A 19,701-nucleotide genomic window follows, 5' to 3' on the forward strand; every position below is an offset into this window, starting at 1 on the left:
TGTCTCTAAGTCTTCCCTCGGAGCTACTGAGAAAAACATGCAACTCTTCCTCCCATGAGATGTGAGTTTTGCAGACCACGCAGTCACGAGGCCACCAAAACTGCCTGCCGCCAAGTGGGGAGACCCAAGCAATGGGAGAGGCAGGTTCCTCACTAGCTCACGTGCATCAGGTGATTAGGGGCTTTCTCAAGCTATACACCCATCCCCGGAGCTGCTCCAGGTACATAAGTGAATGAATTCCCCCTTTCTACTGAAGCTCAGTGAAGCTGGTCATCTGTCCTTGCAAGCAAGGGATTCTACACTACGACAGTGAACATGAACCAGACCAGAGCAGGCAGCTGCCTGGGTGAATAATGGACTGGTTGGCGGCCACGTGGTTCCCTGGATCCAGAGCCGCTGCCAGCAAGACGACAAAGTCAGGGCCCAAGGTCATGGGCCGATGTAGCAACGGACCAAGGAGAAAACACCTGGTGGCAATTCAGCTTTGACAGATCCAAGGACTATTTTCTAATTTGCAATTAAGTCGTGCACTTAAAGGTCTAAAAAACCATCTTGGGACTTAAAATTTCTCTAGAAAAAATAATTTCTAATTTCAAAGGTGGAACTTTCTAGAACCCAGTCTCCTTTTACCTATTAAAGAAATGGTTTTGTCCTGAGGTGTCTTAGGAAAGACACGGTTGTGTTCCCAGCATGCACGCTACTATTCTGGGGTCTCTGTCAATCAAATGACATGAAGGAGGATGTGTGGGCTACCCTGGGAGCCCAGGGACACTTCCCGCCTGAAGCCAGCATGCAAGGCTGCTCAGCTGACCAGGTGTAAATCACCACCGTGAATTACAGTTATTCATCCAGAAGCTTCTTCTCCCCTCTGGAACACACACACTGGCCACAGGTGCCATGCCCAGCTCTCAGTAGGCCCTCAGTTTCCCGGTGAATTAATTGTAACAATACAGGACAATGTGTTCTAAGTCCCAAACAACCAATTCAAAAATACATTTTGTCCTGCCAATTTTGTCAATGCCAAAACCATAATCTCCTTATTCTAATTTTACAGCTGTCTTTTTCTTGTTTAAAATGAAGTAGAACACCCTTCTCTCTGATGATTTCTTTGAAGTTCTAGTGATTATTTCAGTATCTTTGCCTATTTTCAAGGCACTATCACCTGATCCTCAGTATGGCTTACGTGTGAGGGGACAGAGTCAGCAGACGGTTACACAGATCAGAACCATGACAAGAATCAATGATATTCCTATAGTTAGGGACTGAGTCAGCATCTGAAATAATTAAAGAAGATGGTTGAACTGGTTTCTGCTTTATCTATTAAGCCAACCTTCCGGTGGGCTCTTAGTTTTAAGGCTTCAGATAATCCTCATTAAAAACTTATCATGTACTTATGATCACCTGGTTGCAAGTAAGATGGTAAAGTTACGCTGAAACATTTAACTGGCTAGATTTCAAAACTACTCGAATTTTATTAGTGTTTACATATTTTGTTCATTGGAACACTGAACAGCACCAAGAACGTGTTTAGAAATAAACCTAACATCTGCTGAGCAGTGGCAGCTCACAAAAATGTTTTTTAAGTTTATTTGATTTGGAAAGGGTTTCTGGAGCTGACAGTTTAAATGCATTTCACATGTCCCAGAAAATAAGGCTGGTGTTTACCACATGGCTTGTTTCTAAGAAACTAAGTAAACATTCATTTTTAAAAAATGACTTCAGATACCCATGCTCCTGAGAAGGCTTTTGCTGCCCTGACGATAGACACATCTGTTGGGAAACAATTCCAGGCAGAGTCCTCAAGGGAAGTGGCAAGATTAACAGAGGGACATCCAGCTCACAGTGACCTGATGGCCAGCAGCCGCTGACCTCGGAGGAAGTGACCATTAGAACTGCAGCCGGTGTGTGACGTCCCGGCTAGGCACGGGCAGGGCACAGTGGTAACCCCAGGGCCAGTCACCCTCGGGGGGGCACCCTCGGATTGGAAACACCGGAGAGAAGGCTAAGATGGGGCTGTCTCATCCATCACAGTGGCCACCGTGCTCTGAGGCCACATCCAACCAGAGAAGCTCGTGACCCTGCAAGCAGCCCAGACAGAGTCCCCACCGCCCGGGTGCAAGAAAGACCTCAGAGAACTCAGCCCCATTCTAGAAGCCCTGTGGGGATGGGGGGCCAGTTTAAATTCCATCCTTCTTTCTAGTTTCCAAATGGCCCGATTAGGTCCCAGGCATCTTGTACAGCTCTCTACTGTCATGACCTGAGCTGTGCTTAAAGCTGTTAGAATAACCGCACTGGTGAGGAGAGACAGTGCCTCAGGCATATTCGAGCCAGGCCTGAGCTGGTCGAGGACCAGGACGCCTGGGGCACGAGCAACCGGGATCGTGACCTCGTGCCTGGTGGACACGAAGTCCTGAAGCCACACCTGTCAGAACAGCCCAGGAGGCAGGGCTGCCCACCTGAAGCAGAAGATGGAGGAGCGAAGGGGCAGGACCCTTATTTACGAGGTACGCGTCCCTGAGCCCTCTCTCCATGCCAGGGCTAACGCAGTCTTCTGCACGCTTACACTCATATTCAGTCCCTACAAGGACTGGGGAGCAGGGAGGAGTAAGCTGAAGTTCAGGAGGATGGGTAACTCACCCAAGGCCACAACGACAGTAAGTGGCTACGACAGGCTGGGAACCCGGGTTTCAACCACAGGCAAGTGCGGGCCTGACACGCGGGTGAGAGGCGGTGCCGTCGCAGCCTTCGTGCTGGCACGTCCCCCATTACCGGGCTCGTGGCCGGAACCTGCAGGCTGCCGGCCTAGATTCGGGGCTGCCATGGCCTCGGAGCTTTTTTACCCAAAAATGTGAATTGGTGAAGAGCCTACAGGAAGCTGGAGTCATTCACTGAAGGAACGAACCTCTGATGGATTCAGCTCCTGAGGACCTGGGAACGACAGGGTCAGCCGCCCCCAAGTCACACCAGGCCGAGGCCCCGCGCCGCAGCAGGTGGCGAACCCACCTGTGTCACACCTGGATGAGGGCTTACTCCAGATTCCAACGAAGGGGAGCTCTCAGACAGCGTGACATCATCCTAGCACTTCCCACCCATTTGGTGGCCCTAAGTCCTTGAAAAATTAGCCAAGAGCAGTTAACTTTATCGTCACAGGAAGGTCGGTCTCTGGACGTCCTTAAAGTTGTTTCCACCAACCTTAACACCAGCTACTCAGTCTGCTGGGCACTGTAGTGCATCTTAGAGCTAGAGGCCCCTTCCCCTCCTCCACCGCCATGAGAGCCGTTGCTGGGCAGCAGCCTTTCTGGGCCCCAGGTCCCCTGCGTGGCCCACCGTGGGAAGCACAAAGGGAGGGGCACACAGAGGGAGACGTAGCGGGACAAGGTCTCAGCAAGGGCTCAGCTCTGAAGCTCAGAGCTCTCGGGGACACCACCGTGTCCCGGTCTGCAAGGGAAAGTGTCTCAGGTGGCCCACGTTTCCATCAAATTCCTACATAATACTGGGCAGCCTCGGTTTTCTTTCCTTTTCTTTCTTATTTTGAAGGAAGAGAGCAAAAAACTGCGGCAGGCCCGTGGAGTCTGTGGCGGGGGAAGGCAGGGTGCACAGCAGACATCAAGCGCACAAGCACATGAGATGGAACTCGAATTACACGCCCAGACCCTCATTCACTGTCCTAATTAGCAGCCACTAATAGGGCACTGGATGGCAGAGGAATAATTTCCACCCGATTCTTTCCATCAGAAGTGAGTGACAGCTGTGAAATTCCATCAGAGGTGTGAAGGTCACACGTACACTAACCTAATGTTTGTGACGTTCTAGGAGACCAGCCATGAGCATGGCCAGTGAGGTCTGGGGCAGCGAATCGCCCTTCTTGTCACCAAGAAGTAACGGGGCAACTTCAACAGGTCCGAGTGCAGCTTCTGTTTCAACACCAGATGTGTAGTATGCACATACTATTACGGGTTAAATTCTGTCCCCTAAAAATGTGTTCCAGTCTGAACCCCCAGTACCTGTGGGCCTAAATCCAGAGACGAGTGTCTTCATGAGATGAGGGAAACCTGGACACAGACCCAGGGAGAAGGCCCCGTGACGACACGGCAGAGACTGGAATGATGCGTCCACAAGCCCAGGAACGCCAAGGGCTGCCAGTCACCCGGAACGTGGATTCTCCCACATTCCCTCCAGAAGGAGCCAACCTGTCAGCAACTCAATCTCAGACTCCTGGCCTCCGGAGCCGTGAGAATACATCTCCACTGTTTCAAGTCACACAGTTTGTGGTAATATGTCATGCAGCCCTAGGACTCGGATACACACATGTATCTCACGCACACGCACGATTAAAAGGGTATTTGCCTGCACAAAAATTTTACTCTTTGGATTATTTTTGTGGACTTACAGGCTCCCTACTGGGTTACCCACTTTTGCATTGTTAATCCACTAATTAAAAAACACACATAAGGGCTTCCCTGGTGGCGCAGTGGTTGGGAGTCCGCCTGCCGATGCAGGGGACGCGGGTTCGTGCCCCGGTCCGGGAGGATCCCACATGCCGCAGAGCGGCTGGGCCCGTGAGCCATGGCCGCTGAGCCTGCACGTCCGGGGCCTGTGCTCCGTGACGGGAGAGGCCACGGCGGTGAGAGGCCCGCGTACTGTAAAAAACAGAAACAAAAACAAACAAAAACAAAAAAACCCACACATAATATTTAAATCCATTCCCTCATTTCAGTTGTATCTTTAAAATAATCTAAATTGTATGAGTCAGCTGCCTTTGCCACGGGGATAAAGTACCAACCCAAATGCATAACACGAAGCACAACAGGTGTCATCCTCGGAGAGGCGATGGAACCTGCACTCTGGCGAAGGCTGGGGGTCCGCAAACAGAAGGCCCTGACCACCTTCACCCTCCCAGCAATCTAAAGATGCCCACCACAGGTCAGAGTAACACTAAAGGACATTTACACATTAATTAAAGCAAAAGAAGAGCCTGTGCAGACGGGAGAAGGGCAGGAAGCGCCAGTGGGCTGTGTGCACAGGCAGAGCCCCCAGGAACACGCCTCCCAGGTAAAGCCGCTGCGCTGTACGGGGCAGGCAGTGGATCACTCCAGCCATTTTAAGAGGAAAGGGGGATGAAGCTGCAGGTAATAATAACAGCAAGAAAACGGAGAGGTCTCACAGCTCAGCCAGAGGCCAAACCTCTCGGCCTGGCGACCGTGACACACACCTTCAGCTGCGTACTAACCTGACCCTTTGCTACGAACGAAGCTGCAGGTGGTGCTGAGCTGTAATCGGCTTCATCAGCCTCCCGCACACCCCAGAGAGGATTCCCTTTGCCCTGATGTTCCCCATAAACCTGGGTGATGACACAGAACACTGCAGCTCCAGAACATTCTCCGTGGAAAGCTTCTCACTGAAGCGAGCAAGGGTAATCGATGGATGTTAATGCATCCGGCAAGGACTGAAATCACTTTGCAGCCACAGGCTCTGAGACCGGGGGCAGGGACTTCTGTGTGCCAAGACGATGAGAAAGCAAGGCTTTTCTCATTCATTTCCTTTTGGAAACAACAAATTACGGTTCCCTCCTGCTGCCACGTGGGACTCGCCCCAGTACATGGACAGAACATGGGAAGCAAAGACATTCCCACCTGCCTGGTTCCAGGGCGGCTGGCCTCTGGGAAACAGGGAGTCGTGGGGACTAAAGGCTTCCAGGCACCAGGCGGCGCCTCCTCACAATTCTTCCGGGTCCCAGAGGACCTGACGCACGTCCCCTGGGGGGACCTCTCTACGCTCCTGGCAACGTCAAGGAACAATCCCCTGACCTCTCAAACGGTGAGAGGACAGGTGGCCAGGTGGCAGGGCCAGCTCCTGAAGGGCGCGAGCAAAGATCTCGGACAATCTTTTCCCTGACCGAGGAGCCCTTGGGCACAGACCCCACTGAGGGGTGAGATGTTTCCACTTTGTAGATGAAAGAAGGGATGTCCCGTTACCGAACTCGAGAATGCATCCACCCTGTAAAATAATGTACTCTGAAAATCGTATGATACCATGAAATTCCCAGAGTAAAATGTGTTACCTGGAAAGTCGAAGAAGTAGGGCTGTTACAGAGCACATTTAGGTCTCCCCACTGGGTACAGTTTTTACTTTTGATGTGCGAACGTTCAAGAGAAAGGCTTTTGTGTTCATCAAAATATAAGGGCTCGCCACAAAGAAATCACAGTCAGGGCCAAATGCGATGGCACAAACTGAACGCCCAAAGGAAGATGGCAAAAGCCACAGTAAGGACGAAACAGCACCACGCGGGGAAGGGGAAGGCGGCCACAGGCGGGAGAGCCGGGACCCGCGCCAACCACGCCAGACGTCGAACGGAGCACAGGAGAATCCAGCTCGTGGCAGCAAAACCAGGGCCCAGACCACGAAACCTCCAGGGACCCCCGACCAAGGGGTCCCCTCAACTGAAATCCTGAGCATTCCAGGGCCCACAGGCAGCTTTACTTGAGGAGGTGATCCTCTCACTTGCAGTCCAGCTAATGAGTCCATCAGCAGCTCGTGTCATCAATCTACACAATTGCTAGACCCGAGGAATAAGGAGAACCCCCAAGAAAAAGGCTCTAAACAACTCTCGGGTATAGTCAAAATGACTATGGCTAAAACCCGCAGTCACACACAAAGGCACAAATACACAAGTACAACCCAGGTACGGATTCCAGGAAAGAAGACGGCCAACTTTCTCACCTCTCTGAAGCACGTAATTTTCTAGCATCTGTATCCATTTCTCAGTGTCTAGCTATGCTTTTCCTCATTGATCCCCACATCTGAGCCCTCACTTCCAATCTCCCTTAAACCATCATTTCAATACGGATAACGAAAAACGTAGGCCTTTCCCTCATGTGACCACCACGAGACTTTCATGGTGGGATCGCAAAATGCTGCAAAGTCACGGCAGAGCCCCACGCAACGACTGCCACAGAATTCCATCTGCCACACTTTTCTGAACGGTTACACAGTATCCAAGACAGGAGTTAAATACTAGAACAGGTGTTACAGGAAACATGTGAAGCTACTCAGCACTACTGCTAAAAAGACATCTAAGGGACAAAACAGGGTGAAATGTTGAACTTAAAAAAAAAGGAAAGGATCAAATGAAACAAAATAGGATGATATACACAGAACAAGGAGGGAAGGGAAGACTACAGCACAGAGTTGTGTCTCTCCTTGCTCTTCAAACAAGACAAGCGCTGCCATGAAGAAAATGTATAGTTACCTGCGTCCATATCTGCAAAGAATGGAACAGCCAGTAAGAAAAAGAAGGAACCAGAAATTCAGTGTCTCAGAGTTGGATTTTCAAAGGTTACATGGAGAGAAAATATAATTTAGAAAACTGTGTGTGGACACTCTACCTGGATTTGGGGACACGGGAGCTAAGCGGTTTCCTAGCATTACTACCATCATTTTATTTAAAGCAAAAAAACAAAATATGGATATGTTAACTGAAGAAGTAAAAGCCTCATGGCAAAAGAAATAGCTTCTTCTCATGCAAAGTGATTATTAAATGTTTACAATACAATATAAGGGGGAAAACATACTCAAACACATGGTGGTGGGTCATCTGAAGGCTCGGATCTATGACTAAGGAACAGTACACACAAATTAGGTATAAACTCAAGATCTAGATCAGAGAAACGTCCAAGCAGTAACAGTTAAAGGAGCGACACTGGATTCACATCTGAAGGGACAGAACTATTCGGTACGAAATACATTCAACAGCGTTCATGGTTTGACTCTATCTGCTCCAAATGCCGAGATGGTCAGCGAAAAATACTACAGAAGAAGCAACGTGCCTACGGATCTTTACTGCTTGGTTATGTTGTGATTACTTTTCTCGACATGGGATACGTCACAGTAATGATTTAGAATATGCTAACAAAAAATTCAGAACACTAAACTCTCTAGAGGTGGAGACTGTGTGACACACGCAGCATACCTTCGGGAGACTCCTCCTGGACGTACGTGCCGGTCAGATAGCGATGCACCAGGGCCGACTTGCCACTGGCTAAATTACCCACAATGCCCTGAAACACAGAAATGGGCAGTCACTGAGGAGTAGTCAGTCTATCATGCGATTCAGCAACCTGCAATAGAGAGGTTAAAATGGACGCAATCCTGAACACCACGACCAAGCATCAGTGGGATGGCCGAAAATGGGCTAAATGCTTCTGCTGGAGAAGAAGGGATTCCAACACCTTCAATTAACCTCTCACGTTTCATCAGCCTCTACAGCCTGAAGAATCAACATGGTTAGAACACACACTGAATCCCGTGAGTGCTGGTTACATCAGGAAGGTGTACAGTGCGTCAGCCCACCAACACGTATTGTGGACCCTCGAAACGCTCAACAAGGTACGAGGTTCAATGGGGCGCAGTGGCAGTGCAGAGCCACAAGGGGATTGGGAGGACGTGCATTCCGTCACAACTCTGGGGTAGGATTTGCAGCCGGGTGAGACTAGCTGATAAAGAGCCACACCAAAAAAGCACAGTGCCGGGGAGGGACCGGAGGGGAGAAAACTGGACCAAGGCGGGGAGGGGAGGAGAGCCGGCCTGCATCTCTGGACACGGGGTCCACACGGCAGGACAGAGCAGGGACCCACGGTCAAGGCGGCAAAGGTGTTCATGCTGGATGGAAACCAGGTCAGCATGACGTGAGGGCCACTGTACCAGCAAGCGGGAACTCAGTCACCGGCAGGCAAGGCTGGCTTCACCCTGCCTTCTTCAGAGAAAGCTCCCGTGTTAACACAGCTGACACACCCGGACTCAGGTGGCTGTCCCTGGGGAGGCCCTCCCTCTGCTCAGGATCTCACTCCCCCTCTATCTTCCGTGCAAAGACTCTCCTTTCCCTCCCCGGCTAGAACTTTCCCCTCTGCATTTAAGCATGATCCAACCAATTCTCTCTTGAGGAAAAGCAGGATGAGAGACCTGCCCTGGACACAGGTCCCCCGCCTACGAAGAGCCTGTCTCCCTCTCGCCCACTCTCTGACCCTACCCACCCCCAGCCTGCTGTTTTGACCCTATGGCTACAAGGACACCGAGGACTTCTGTTTCTAAATCCCCTGGCCCTCCCCTTGCTGCGTCACCGGAAGCTGTAGAGGAGATTCTCTTTCTTCAAACTTCCCGCTCTGGGCTTCCTCTTCAAATTACCCCCAGCCCACGCTGGCTCCTTCCCTAGACCTCCTAGATTCCCTAGATCCTGGATTCTAAGTACCCCCCTCCAACCAAGGGAGCCAGGCTACATCCCACCTACTCCCAGTAAGCTATGGATACCCACTCTCATTCTCCAGCCCCACCCCCTCTCAGGTAAACCCCTACACACCTACACTGGTACTGAAACCTCAGCATGTCCAGACCTTACCGTTCTCTCCCCAGTCTGCTCATCATCCTGTGATCACATCACCGCTCAGACTCCCAAGCCAGACACCTGGACGCCGTCTCCAATTCCCACCCCGCCCAGATGTGCTTTTGAGGGTCTCCACACTCCCACCCCCACCCCCACCACGGGGCAGGCTGTGCGTCCGTCCACTGGATCCTGGGAGAGCCTTTAGCTTATCTCCCTGCCTGGGAGCTCCCCCTCTTCGCCCAGAGAATACCAGAGATTCTTTAAAATTGACACTGCAAAGATGCGACTCCCTCATTTCACAACTCTCGGGAAGCCTCCCACTGCCTGCAGGCCAGAGTCCAAGCATTTCATGAACAGACCACAAAGCGTCTCCCTCGAAATGCTCACGATCAATTCTGCCGCAGGCACCCAGGTCCGGCAGGGACCACACGAACATACCACTCACCTGGGCGCCCCTCCCTTCCCCCGAAGAGTTTTGGGTGGCTTCCTTGCTTCTCTACACACCCAGAACACTTCACACTGACTGCTGACGCTCTTGACGCCACCCCCCAGTACGCGTGGGTCCCCGAAGACCAAGAACTGTGTCTCTGATGCTGGCAAGGACACCTCTCTGAATGCCTACACTCAGCACTGTCTCCGGCCCCAGTAAAGTGCCGGTAAACATGGGATGGTTGGATGGATGGATGGAACGGGGGGTGGGGGGTGTGCCTGGTTGGCTGGATAAATGGGTGACGGTGCCACTAATGAGAAGAACAAACATAAAAGCGAACAAATTTGCCACAAGATTGTGGAAAGTAAGTTAAAACCTGATCTAAAACCCTGAACCATCCTGTCCCTCCCACCGTCATGGTCCTTTCGTCCTCAGCTTCCCACTCCCTGCTTCGTCCTCGATATGCCAGTGACCAAACACCATCCTAACAGGCCTTGCAGACTCCAGACGCCTAGATCGTTCCACATCAATCGCTGCCCAAAATAATACTCCTACTCATGGGTCAGCAATCGGTTCAGATGTCACCTCCTCTGAGAAGCCTTCCTAATGCCACAGCCTCAACCGGTGCCTCTCCCCAAAGCTCCCTTAGTGCCCTCCTCCTAACGCTACCTTGCCACTTACCTCTTTGTTTCCCCAACATCGGTATGTGGGTCTGACTCTCTCCAGTGCTGAAAAGGGACTGGGTCTCGTTTGTGTCTGGTTCTCTACCCCCCAGCATCGCCCACGGCGGACTCCTAGCAACACTGGGTGAATGAATGAATGAATGACACTAACGCCAGTGAGGAGAAACGAGATACTTTATTACTACAGCTCCAAGCCCCAGACTACGTGGACGGATCCCTTCCTGATTTGACTGATGTCTTCCCTTCGCTTTGGGCCTCTATAATCTGAGAATTTCTACCTGTTAATTATTCTCTTGCTCAAGGGTACCTGCTGCTTAGTCAGCTTCACGCTGAGAAAATCCGAAACAGTATGCCGCAGAATTGAATTTTTAATTAAGATTAGGCTTTTTCTTTCCCGAGGAGGAAAATGTTCAAAATCACTGTTCAGTCTGTGCTTTCTGTGTGTGGCAATATTCCCTCCTTCTTACATGTCAATGATTTGCTAAGAATTTACTCACCCCTTCTAGGGATCAAATCACTCAATCCCGGGGGCGGGGGGGGGGGAGGTGTTTTATTTGGACTGAATGGCCATCTCATATACCTCCTTATGTCTGCGCACCGTGGGCATTATTTTAATTTGAAACACTGGCAGAAACAGCCAGCCAGCTGTGAGGAGGAAATAAAGTGAGGGATGAAAATGCTCTTTAAGCTGTAAAGCTGCACGGGGATCCATGAACTGCTACTGGATACAAACCAGAGAGAACGGAATCAGGCCAGTCTGGGTCTACAGGCTCGGGGAGAAGCAAGGTAACACGGGAAAAGGTGCCCTGAAAATCACAGAACTCTGTATTCTGGTGGCGACACGTCATCACACGGGCCCGGCATCCTCTGGGCAGGGCTGTGAACAGTCACATCACACGAGGTGTCTTTCTAAACTGAGTTCTCTACTGTCCCACACTTCACCACGTACCAGCTTATACACGTGGTTTGCTGAAAATAAAATCGAGGCTTTTGGTAAAAATCCCAGTTGAGAATTCAATGAAAACGCGCAAATAGGATATGACGGGTTGCTGACAGACGCCCACCTCTACAGGCCAGGGATCTACGGAGTGGTTTCCTTTCCGCCCAGAGGTAAGTGGTCAGCACGTGCTGCCTGGCACACGTCTGCAGGGACCCGAGTGTGGACCCAAAGCAACTGGCCCCCATCACACAACCTCAGGAGGCATATAGCATGGCACTACCACTCTTGAAAAGAATGCAAACGTTGGGGAATTCCCTGGAGGTCCAGTGGTTAGGACTCCTTGCTTTCACTGCCGAGGGGCCGGGTTCAATCCCTGGTCAGGGAACTAAGATCCCACAAGCCATGTGGTGGGCCAAAAAAAAAGAAAAAGAAAGCAAACATTGACATTTTTTCTCTGACAGATTCCAGATGGTTTATGGCTCGCTTGCTATCATGTCACTGAATTGCTGCGTTTCTGAAAGCGTCAGGGGTTCCGAGGGTGCTGACCTAAGGGACCACCTGTCCCGGGTACTGTACCCAGGCAGGACACAATCGCAGCCCTGCGGATACACACAGGCTGCCCCGAACCAAGGAGCATTTCTGTAGACGCTGGGAACGCCTCAGCACAGAAGGGATCTGCTGAGGAGGCCGAGCTGCCCGCTGCACCGCCCAGGCACGAGGATGCCCGGCCCAGAGCGGAGCCGGCCGTCCTGCTGGGGTCTGGGCCGTCCCCGCACGGGTCGGGGGCAGGGCGCCTCCCCCAGAACTGCAGAATCCTCCCCAATTACTTCTCCGTGAGAGGGAGTCCACCGCTCCTGTGAATTCAAGCCAACTTTGTGAGAGTTCTGTTTTAGGACCATAAATCCACACCACCGGTTAACACAAGCGCCCCTACACCTCCACGCACTGATTCCAGAAAACTCATGCTTTTGAAATACCAGCAGAGAACAGGTTTTGGTAGGAGGCGTCCTCCGTCACGGGCTGCTATGCGGGCTCTGGTAGAACCCTCACCACCTTTAACTCCCCAAACTGGGTCTAAACCATGGGCCTTGACACCCTTCAACTTTAAACTTCAGCTCCTCCCTTACACTGGCCACACTTCAGATGCTCTACAGCCGCACGGGGCCCATGGGTGCCACCCTGGAGACAGAGAACATTTCCAGTTGCAGAAAGTTCTGCCGGCAGAGCTGATGCGGAAGCACAAACTCCAGGTTCAGATACCGGCTCCGCGTCTCACTAACCAGGGCTTCCTTGGGCCCACTCTCAACACGTGAGGCTCCGCCCCCGCTGCCTGGGGAGTGGGGACAACAGCACGACCGGCTCAGGACTCAAGGTGACGGCTCCACCCAGGAGGTACCCCACGTCCCGCACAGAGTAAGTGTCGTCACCAGAACGCTGTTCCCCTTGCTTTACTCCGACGGCAGGACCCCAACCTTTGGCTGGCTCAAGAGGCCGCCTCTGAAACTGGGAAAGCTCCCTGGGGACCTCCAAGCAGCACCTCTGGCCGCGCAGCCGCGATTGCTGACGTCGCTTCCTGACAGTGTCCCACGGGATTCGCTCTGTTCCGGGGACAGCGTCACAGAGCACAGGGGACAGAGCGGCACTGTCCCAGGGCTGGGCTTGCGGAACCCGCGCTTCTGGAACGGCCCCGGAACCGTGGGCCCCTTTGCCTCCCTCCAAGGAAGGAGCCATCGAGAAAGGTCAGACCTGCTGGGAGGAAGGAGCGGGGACGAGAGGGGAGGGCAGGAGGCCTGGCTTGGACGCCTGGCAGTGGCAGCGGGGACACACCAGACGCCCTCGGGCCGGGGGGATGTCAGGGGGCCTGCCCACGAGCCCTCCCTTCAGGCCTTAAGTTTCAAAACCTGTTCTTCCCGGTGACACTGGAAGTCACAGACACACTTGTCCTTGCTCCACCTCCTTGTCTCGGAGGGAGAGGCCAGAAGGGGCCTGTCCCCCGCCCCCCCGGGTCCACCCGTGAAGCACCGCAGGTGGCTGCGGCCCCGGGAAGGGCATCTGAGGGCCTCTGGGGTCACCGGGCAGACAGGCTGGAACTGCTAACAAACCCTGGGGCCTCAGAGAAAGGGCACGTCGGGGGACAACATGCCGAGGCTGAGGGCCCAGGTGGGCCGAGCAGAGCAGGCCCAGGGCCTGGACAGGATGAGCTGACCTGCTGTCACCACGGTCAGTCTGTCACGTGAGAAGTTTAAGACACACACACACACACACACACACACACACACACACGTCCTCCAGACGCCGCGTATTTCATAACAATGTGATTTTTTAACAGTTCTAGCTGTCCTTTCTTCCATCCCCAAGTGCGGGGGGCAGGTGAAGTGGGGAGAGGCTCAGAGGTGTGGCTGTTAACAGATCCAGTCATTTTTTATTTAAGTCAGTTTAAATAGTGTCACTGAAAGAGTACTTAAAGTTCATAATAAAAACAAAACTTTAAATTTTATGCTACTCCTCTGTAACACAGTATACAGTCACACCTTCTCAGTGATGAATTAGAATTACATCTTGATGCCTCGCTACAGAGACTGTCCATGACATCCTGCAAAGGACTAATGAGCTGTGTGCGTGTGTGCGCGCGTGTGTGTGTGAGACAGAATCTCTCTCTCACACACTCAGATACAAGAGACAGTGGTGGGTGGACCCAGCCCTGCACACAAGGCCACCTGCCATCTGTCATGACCGTCACGGGCGCCCTCGGGACTCCAGCCCTAACCTCAGCCTCACCTGGCCCCTCCCCAGGACACAGCAGAACACGGCCCACCTCTGGGCCCCAGGGAATGAGAACCCTGACGCCCACCAGGATGCGGGCTTGGGGCACTCACAGGTCACACCTCACCCCTTCCTGAGCCCCCCTCCAAGCCCCCCTCCTGCAGGTGAGGAATGACCACGCCCAAGGCCAGAGCAAACACTCACCACTTTGAGCTCCGGGACGGATCGACTTAACGTCCATTCCTGGCTGTTCACAAAGGCATCTGTAAAACAGGAGGGTAAAAGGAAGTGAGATGCTGAGACTTACCAAAGTGCAAGGTCGAGATACCCCCAAGGTGCCAGTTTTCAAACGGGAAGGACACCGAAGACGGTCCAGCCCACCCCTAGCATCACTTCCACCCAGAGAAGCTGAGATGTGCCTGGTTCACACGGCTGTTCCGATTCCAATCCGTGTCCTGCCTCTTAAAACGTAACACACGCTCCAACAACTCCGAAGTCCTGCCCCAGCCCTGTAGGGCCCACCCTGCCCAGGGGTGTTAAGACCCTTCCTATCGTGAATGTGGGCAAGTGTGAGGACGAAGGGAGCTCCTGGCTTTCCTGGAAATGACCCTGTAGCCAGTGAACTTTGGGCCTTTTGGGTTTTCACTAAAATACTCACTTGTCTGAAATCCCCCCAATAAAGTTACGGTAGGTGATGGCTGGAAAATCCAAGTGTTTACAATCCGACACTATGGTTTAGAAGAAGACTTTCAAGCTGGAGTTTTGATCCTTAGAAACATATTATTCAGTTCTCACTGAAGATCCAGTGAGAACACCTTGGGATGCGTCAGAAAGTCAAGGGGGAGGACTTCCCCGGTGGCGCAGTGGTTAAGAATCCGCCTGCCAATGCAGGGGACACGGGTTCAACCCCTGGTCTGGGAAGATCCCACATGCTGCAGAGCAACTAAGCCTGTGCATCACAACTACCGAGCCTGCACTCTAGAGCCTGTGAGCCACAACTACTGAGCCTGTGCTCTACAGCCTGCAAGCCACATCTACTGAGCCCGTGCGTCACAACTACTGAGCCTGTGCTCTAGAGCCGCGAGCTACAACTACTGAAGCCCATGCACCTAGAACCCGTGCTCCGCAACAAGAGAAGCCACCGCACCGCAACGAAGAGTAGCCCCCACTTGCCGCAACTAGAGAAAGCCCGCGCACAGCAACGAAGACCCAACACAGCCAATAAATAAATAAATAATAAATAAATAATAAATAAAGTTATTAAAAAAGAGAGAGAGAGCGCTGTTGCTGTGCTTGTAACAACCCAAGGCTGGTTACATACATTTGGATACATCCACGTAATGAAGGCTAAGTCGCCAACAAAATGTTTAAAACCCCAACGTACCAAAGTGCAGCCATCCCAAAGCTATAGGGTTGGGGTGTGTGGGGGGGGGGGGTGTGGGGGTGTGCGTGTGTGTGTGTGTGTGTGTGTGTGTGTGTGTGTGTAATACCCACACAAGCTTGTCCATGCTGAGAACACTTCTGGAAGGATTTAAAAACACTTCACAGTTGCTGATCTAGGGTTAGGGAACCAGGTAGCCTGGGGACAAGGTAATGAAGAGATTTTCTTTTCATTGTCACCTTTTGGTACCTTCCACATTTTCTACCATCTGGCATGAAAAAAAAATTCAATAATATAGTTTTTAATAACCTTAATTGGAAGACAAAGAGAGCAAAGTGGGAATTAAAATGAGCTCCATTCACTAATGCACGGCCGATATTTAAGCACATACCACCAAAGATTATGTTTATCACAAGTATTACATATTCATTATAGATTAAGCAGGGCTCCATTAAAGAAAGACGCGTATTATATAAACACTGCAACAATGTGTGTGGTGCCTTTTTAATTGCAAACATATCTTCCCTCGAATGGAATATATTTGTTTGTGGCAACTAGCTTAATAAAATTAATGCCTGATCTACCTGACCAGATTAATAAAATTAATGCTTGACTTAACCAGAAAAACACATCTTCACTTTTTGAAGATTAACTTTAAAAATGTTCATCACCTCCATCATTGCCCGGGCAGGACTGAATGCTGCCTCCCAAGAGGCTAAATGAAACATAACAAAGATGCAGCAGAAGACGTACACACCAGATACTCCTTCACGCTAGTCCTCTATGGATCGGGACCTTTCTGTGGGCTGGACTCCCTAAGTGGGAGCTACAGGGATGACAGTGCAGCCCCTCTGGAAGAGTTCCTCACGGGGTGAGCAGGGTGGGGACCATGGCGACCAGACCAGCCGGCTGCTCTATTTAAGTCCCACGGTGCAGCAATCCTTAAAGGATAAACACACATGCGTCGGGGGCACACACCCAGCAGCCTGTGCATGTGTGCGTGTATGGCAACGCGTGTATGGGAAAGCGTGTGCACGTGCACGTGTGTTCTCAGAGCAGCTAGAACCAAAAGTCACGGAAGATGTGTCTCATTTCAGAAGAGGCCATTCTGCGTTCCACTCAATTCCCCCACTTGGAGTAGAATAATCTTAAGAAAACACATCCCCATGCGCTTTTGAAATGCTACTGGACTTGAATTTAGAATAAAACACACCCAGTAAGCGCTGACTGACTGCTTTTAGCCTGTCGGGGACACTGAGGCCCCTTTAGCTGTCGTCACTGGGGGCCAGCATGCTGGGCGTCCTCTGTAATGACCCAACAGGGTTTAGGAAAAGAAGCCGGTTAGTCATTCCTGATCATTAACATGGCTCCACTTCAGGTTACATTTTATCTCTTCAATTGAAATCATAATAGTGAAAAGAAATTCTCAAAGAACACCAAGATTAGGGAACCTGAAGTAACAGGGAACTTTTATCAGGAGTGAAGAACCCCAACTATTAGCTTCTTCAGAACAGAAATCTGAAGGCAGTTGGAGAAAGAAAGTGACCTCCCCCCCTCCACCCCCACCCCCCCACACCCTCCACCCCACCCCCCACCCCCCACCCCCCACCTCCACCCCCACCCCCCACACCCCCCCCACCCCACCCCCCCCACCTCCACCCCCACCCCCCACCTCCACCCCCCCACCTCCAAAGTAGACTCAGGGACTGGGCCTAAGGACACAAGGGGAAGTTATCAGGACGGAGCAGGAAACCAAAACTGCTCAGCACTCGGGGTGGGGGGAAGTGTTAGGAATTTTAAGCAGAAATTCTCGGCCTAGTTATTCTGAGTTGATGACCAAAACGTGAAATTAAAGGAAAAGACACCAACTCCCTGCTGTCTCACGGGTGTGCCCACAGGTCACACGCATGGCATATTATTTTAGGACTTAAGAAAGGGAATTCTAAACAGTTAAATGTGGATGCCAGTAGAATTCCTTCCTAGCTTAGCCCTATGTTAAGATAAAGTCCAGCGAAGCTCACACATGAAAATGCACTGTATCCACGCGATGCACACTTTTTAAAATACATTTGTTTATTTTATTTATTTTTATTTTTGGCTGCGTTGGGTCTTTGTTGCTGTGCACAGTCTTCCTCTAGTTGTGGCACGCAGGCTTCTCGCTGTGGTGGCTTCTCTTGTTGTGGAGCACAGGCTCTAGGCGCACAGGCTTCAGTAGTTGCGGCACGTGGGCTCAGTAGTTGTGGCTCGCCGTCTCTAGAGCACAGGCTCATTAATTGTGGCACACGGGCTTAGTTGCTCCGCAGCATGTGGGATCTTCCCGGACCAGGGCTCGAACCTGCGACCCCTGCATTGGCAGGCGGATTCTTAACCACCGCGCCACCAGGGAAGCCCACAATGCACACTCTTATGATGCTGAGCAAAGAGGAAGCTGCCAGACCTACACTTTCAAAGGCGAAGGTGCTTGGGGTTTGGACAATTCGTGCTGAGCCCCAAGAAAAATGAAATTCAAACCACCTGGGTCATCCCTTTACGGCGTCCTCAGCAGTTTCTTTGTCTTTACGATTCTGGTGAGTGATGATGGAGCAGGCTGTGCACGTGGGGGGCGGGCATAAGGGGAATCTCTGTACCTCCCTCTCAATTTTGTTATAAACCTAAACTATTCTGAAAAAATAAGGTCTCAAAAAATGTAAACAAACATATATGTATATATACAAATACACACATATATGTAATCTACAAGCACATACACACAGACACACAATGAAATGAAGTGCCGAGCCCGGACCCCACCCTGCAGTGACGAGTAAAGTGCAGGTCGCGGAAGACGGCCCAGACAGAATGTATTTACAACACCACACTGTATTTATTCCTGTCTTCGTCCTAACACCGCTGACCACGCGGGTCACTGAGTGATAAACGTGTTTACACACACAGCGCTGCTGGAGAGCCAGCTCCTGGTGCCGCGCGGCCCGGGGGAGCCCTGAGAGCAGCGGGCAGCCTGGGCAGAGGGCCGGGCTCCTGCAGATTCCAACCAGCCTCCACCCAGAGGCCGTCTTGACAAATGGAACCACACACCGTGCACCTGGACCACCAGGGTGTGGTCAGCTCTCCTTAGCGTCCCGGAGACCCCCTCTTACTCCAAGCGGAGGGTGTGACTCGGGCTTTCTTAGGAAATCTGAAAGCGTGATGCAGGAGGAAAGCAGGGATTATACCAACACCAGGAGAAACCCTTCTCTGGGCCAGTTCCGCCTCCTCCAAGTAGACCTCCTTCCTCGTCCCCACTGGCCACTGCTTGTTTCCCAGGCCCACGGGCACCCCTGCCCCCGCATCCATCTGGTTTCATCCTACTGAGGAGCAGGGTTGGCCCAGCTGGGCCTGCTGACCTGCAGGGTGAGGACAAGCAGACGGCCTTCCACGGAGGGGCACAGACATCCTGGAGCTGGAAACAAAAGCCACACGGCAGAGGAAGGGGCCTGGACCCTGCAGCGGCCCCCGATCCTGGCCGGTCTAGGGGCCCCTCACCGCACCCCCTACACCCCAACGCACTGGCGTGCACCCTGCTGTCCCTGAAACAGCCTGAACCCTCTTCCAGAGGACACGCACAGATCAACCCTTGACGGGGCTCCGGAGAGCATCGCAAGTGAACCCAAAGGATCGCAGAGGCCCTTCCCGGTTCTTCTGAAGGAGACACTGTCACAAAGGACGCGGGCTCATTTCAGAGAACAGCCCCTCTCCCCAGCAGCAGAGCTGCTTCTCTGAGCCCCTGGAGAAGAGCAAGGACGCAGCGAGGCCTTCTTTCCGGAACCTCCCTTTCCAGGACCACCTTCAGCCACACCCTGGCTGCTCTCGGTGACAGAACAAGACCCTGGACCCCAAAGAATGCGAACAGCTCCTGACACCGACAGATGGGAGAACAGGCCTAAGACCGTCGGGGCAGGAGCCGCAGAAAAAAAAAAAACACAAATCCAACGACAAAGCTACTCGGCTGTTTATTTTTATTTTCACTCCCAGGAGGACTGTCTCCTTTCCCTCGCCTGGACTTTCTCAAAATTCATCCTGAGTACAAACTCCCTTCAGTCTCCGCCTGCTAAGAACACTGAGGGACTCAGCTCTGGTCTGTTTCCAAAA

General features: G+C 52.0%; 1 protein-coding gene across 12 annotated transcripts in view; it reads right to left on the bottom strand.

The window, feature by feature from the left end:
* The window catches only part of AGAP1 (ArfGAP with GTPase domain, ankyrin repeat and PH domain 1), a 555,489-nt gene that overhangs the window by 352,673 nt on the left and 183,115 nt on the right, over nucleotides 1-19,701 (bottom strand). For all 12 annotated transcript variants that reach the window (XM_033859482.2, XM_033859484.2, XM_033859483.2 and 9 more), the window contains exons 2-3: nucleotides 14,397-14,455; nucleotides 7,970-8,057 (exon numbers count right to left, since the gene is read on the bottom strand). In XM_033859482.2, coding sequence (XP_033715373.1) covers nucleotides 7,970-8,057; nucleotides 14,397-14,455 — 147 coding nt within the window. The remainder of the gene's footprint in view (nucleotides 1-7,969; nucleotides 8,058-14,396; nucleotides 14,456-19,701) is intronic.

The sequence above is a fragment of the Tursiops truncatus genome, chromosome 7 (genome assembly GCF_011762595.2).
Source record: "Tursiops truncatus isolate mTurTru1 chromosome 7, mTurTru1.mat.Y, whole genome shotgun sequence".
Taxonomy (NCBI): domain Eukaryota; kingdom Metazoa; phylum Chordata; class Mammalia; order Artiodactyla; family Delphinidae; genus Tursiops; species Tursiops truncatus.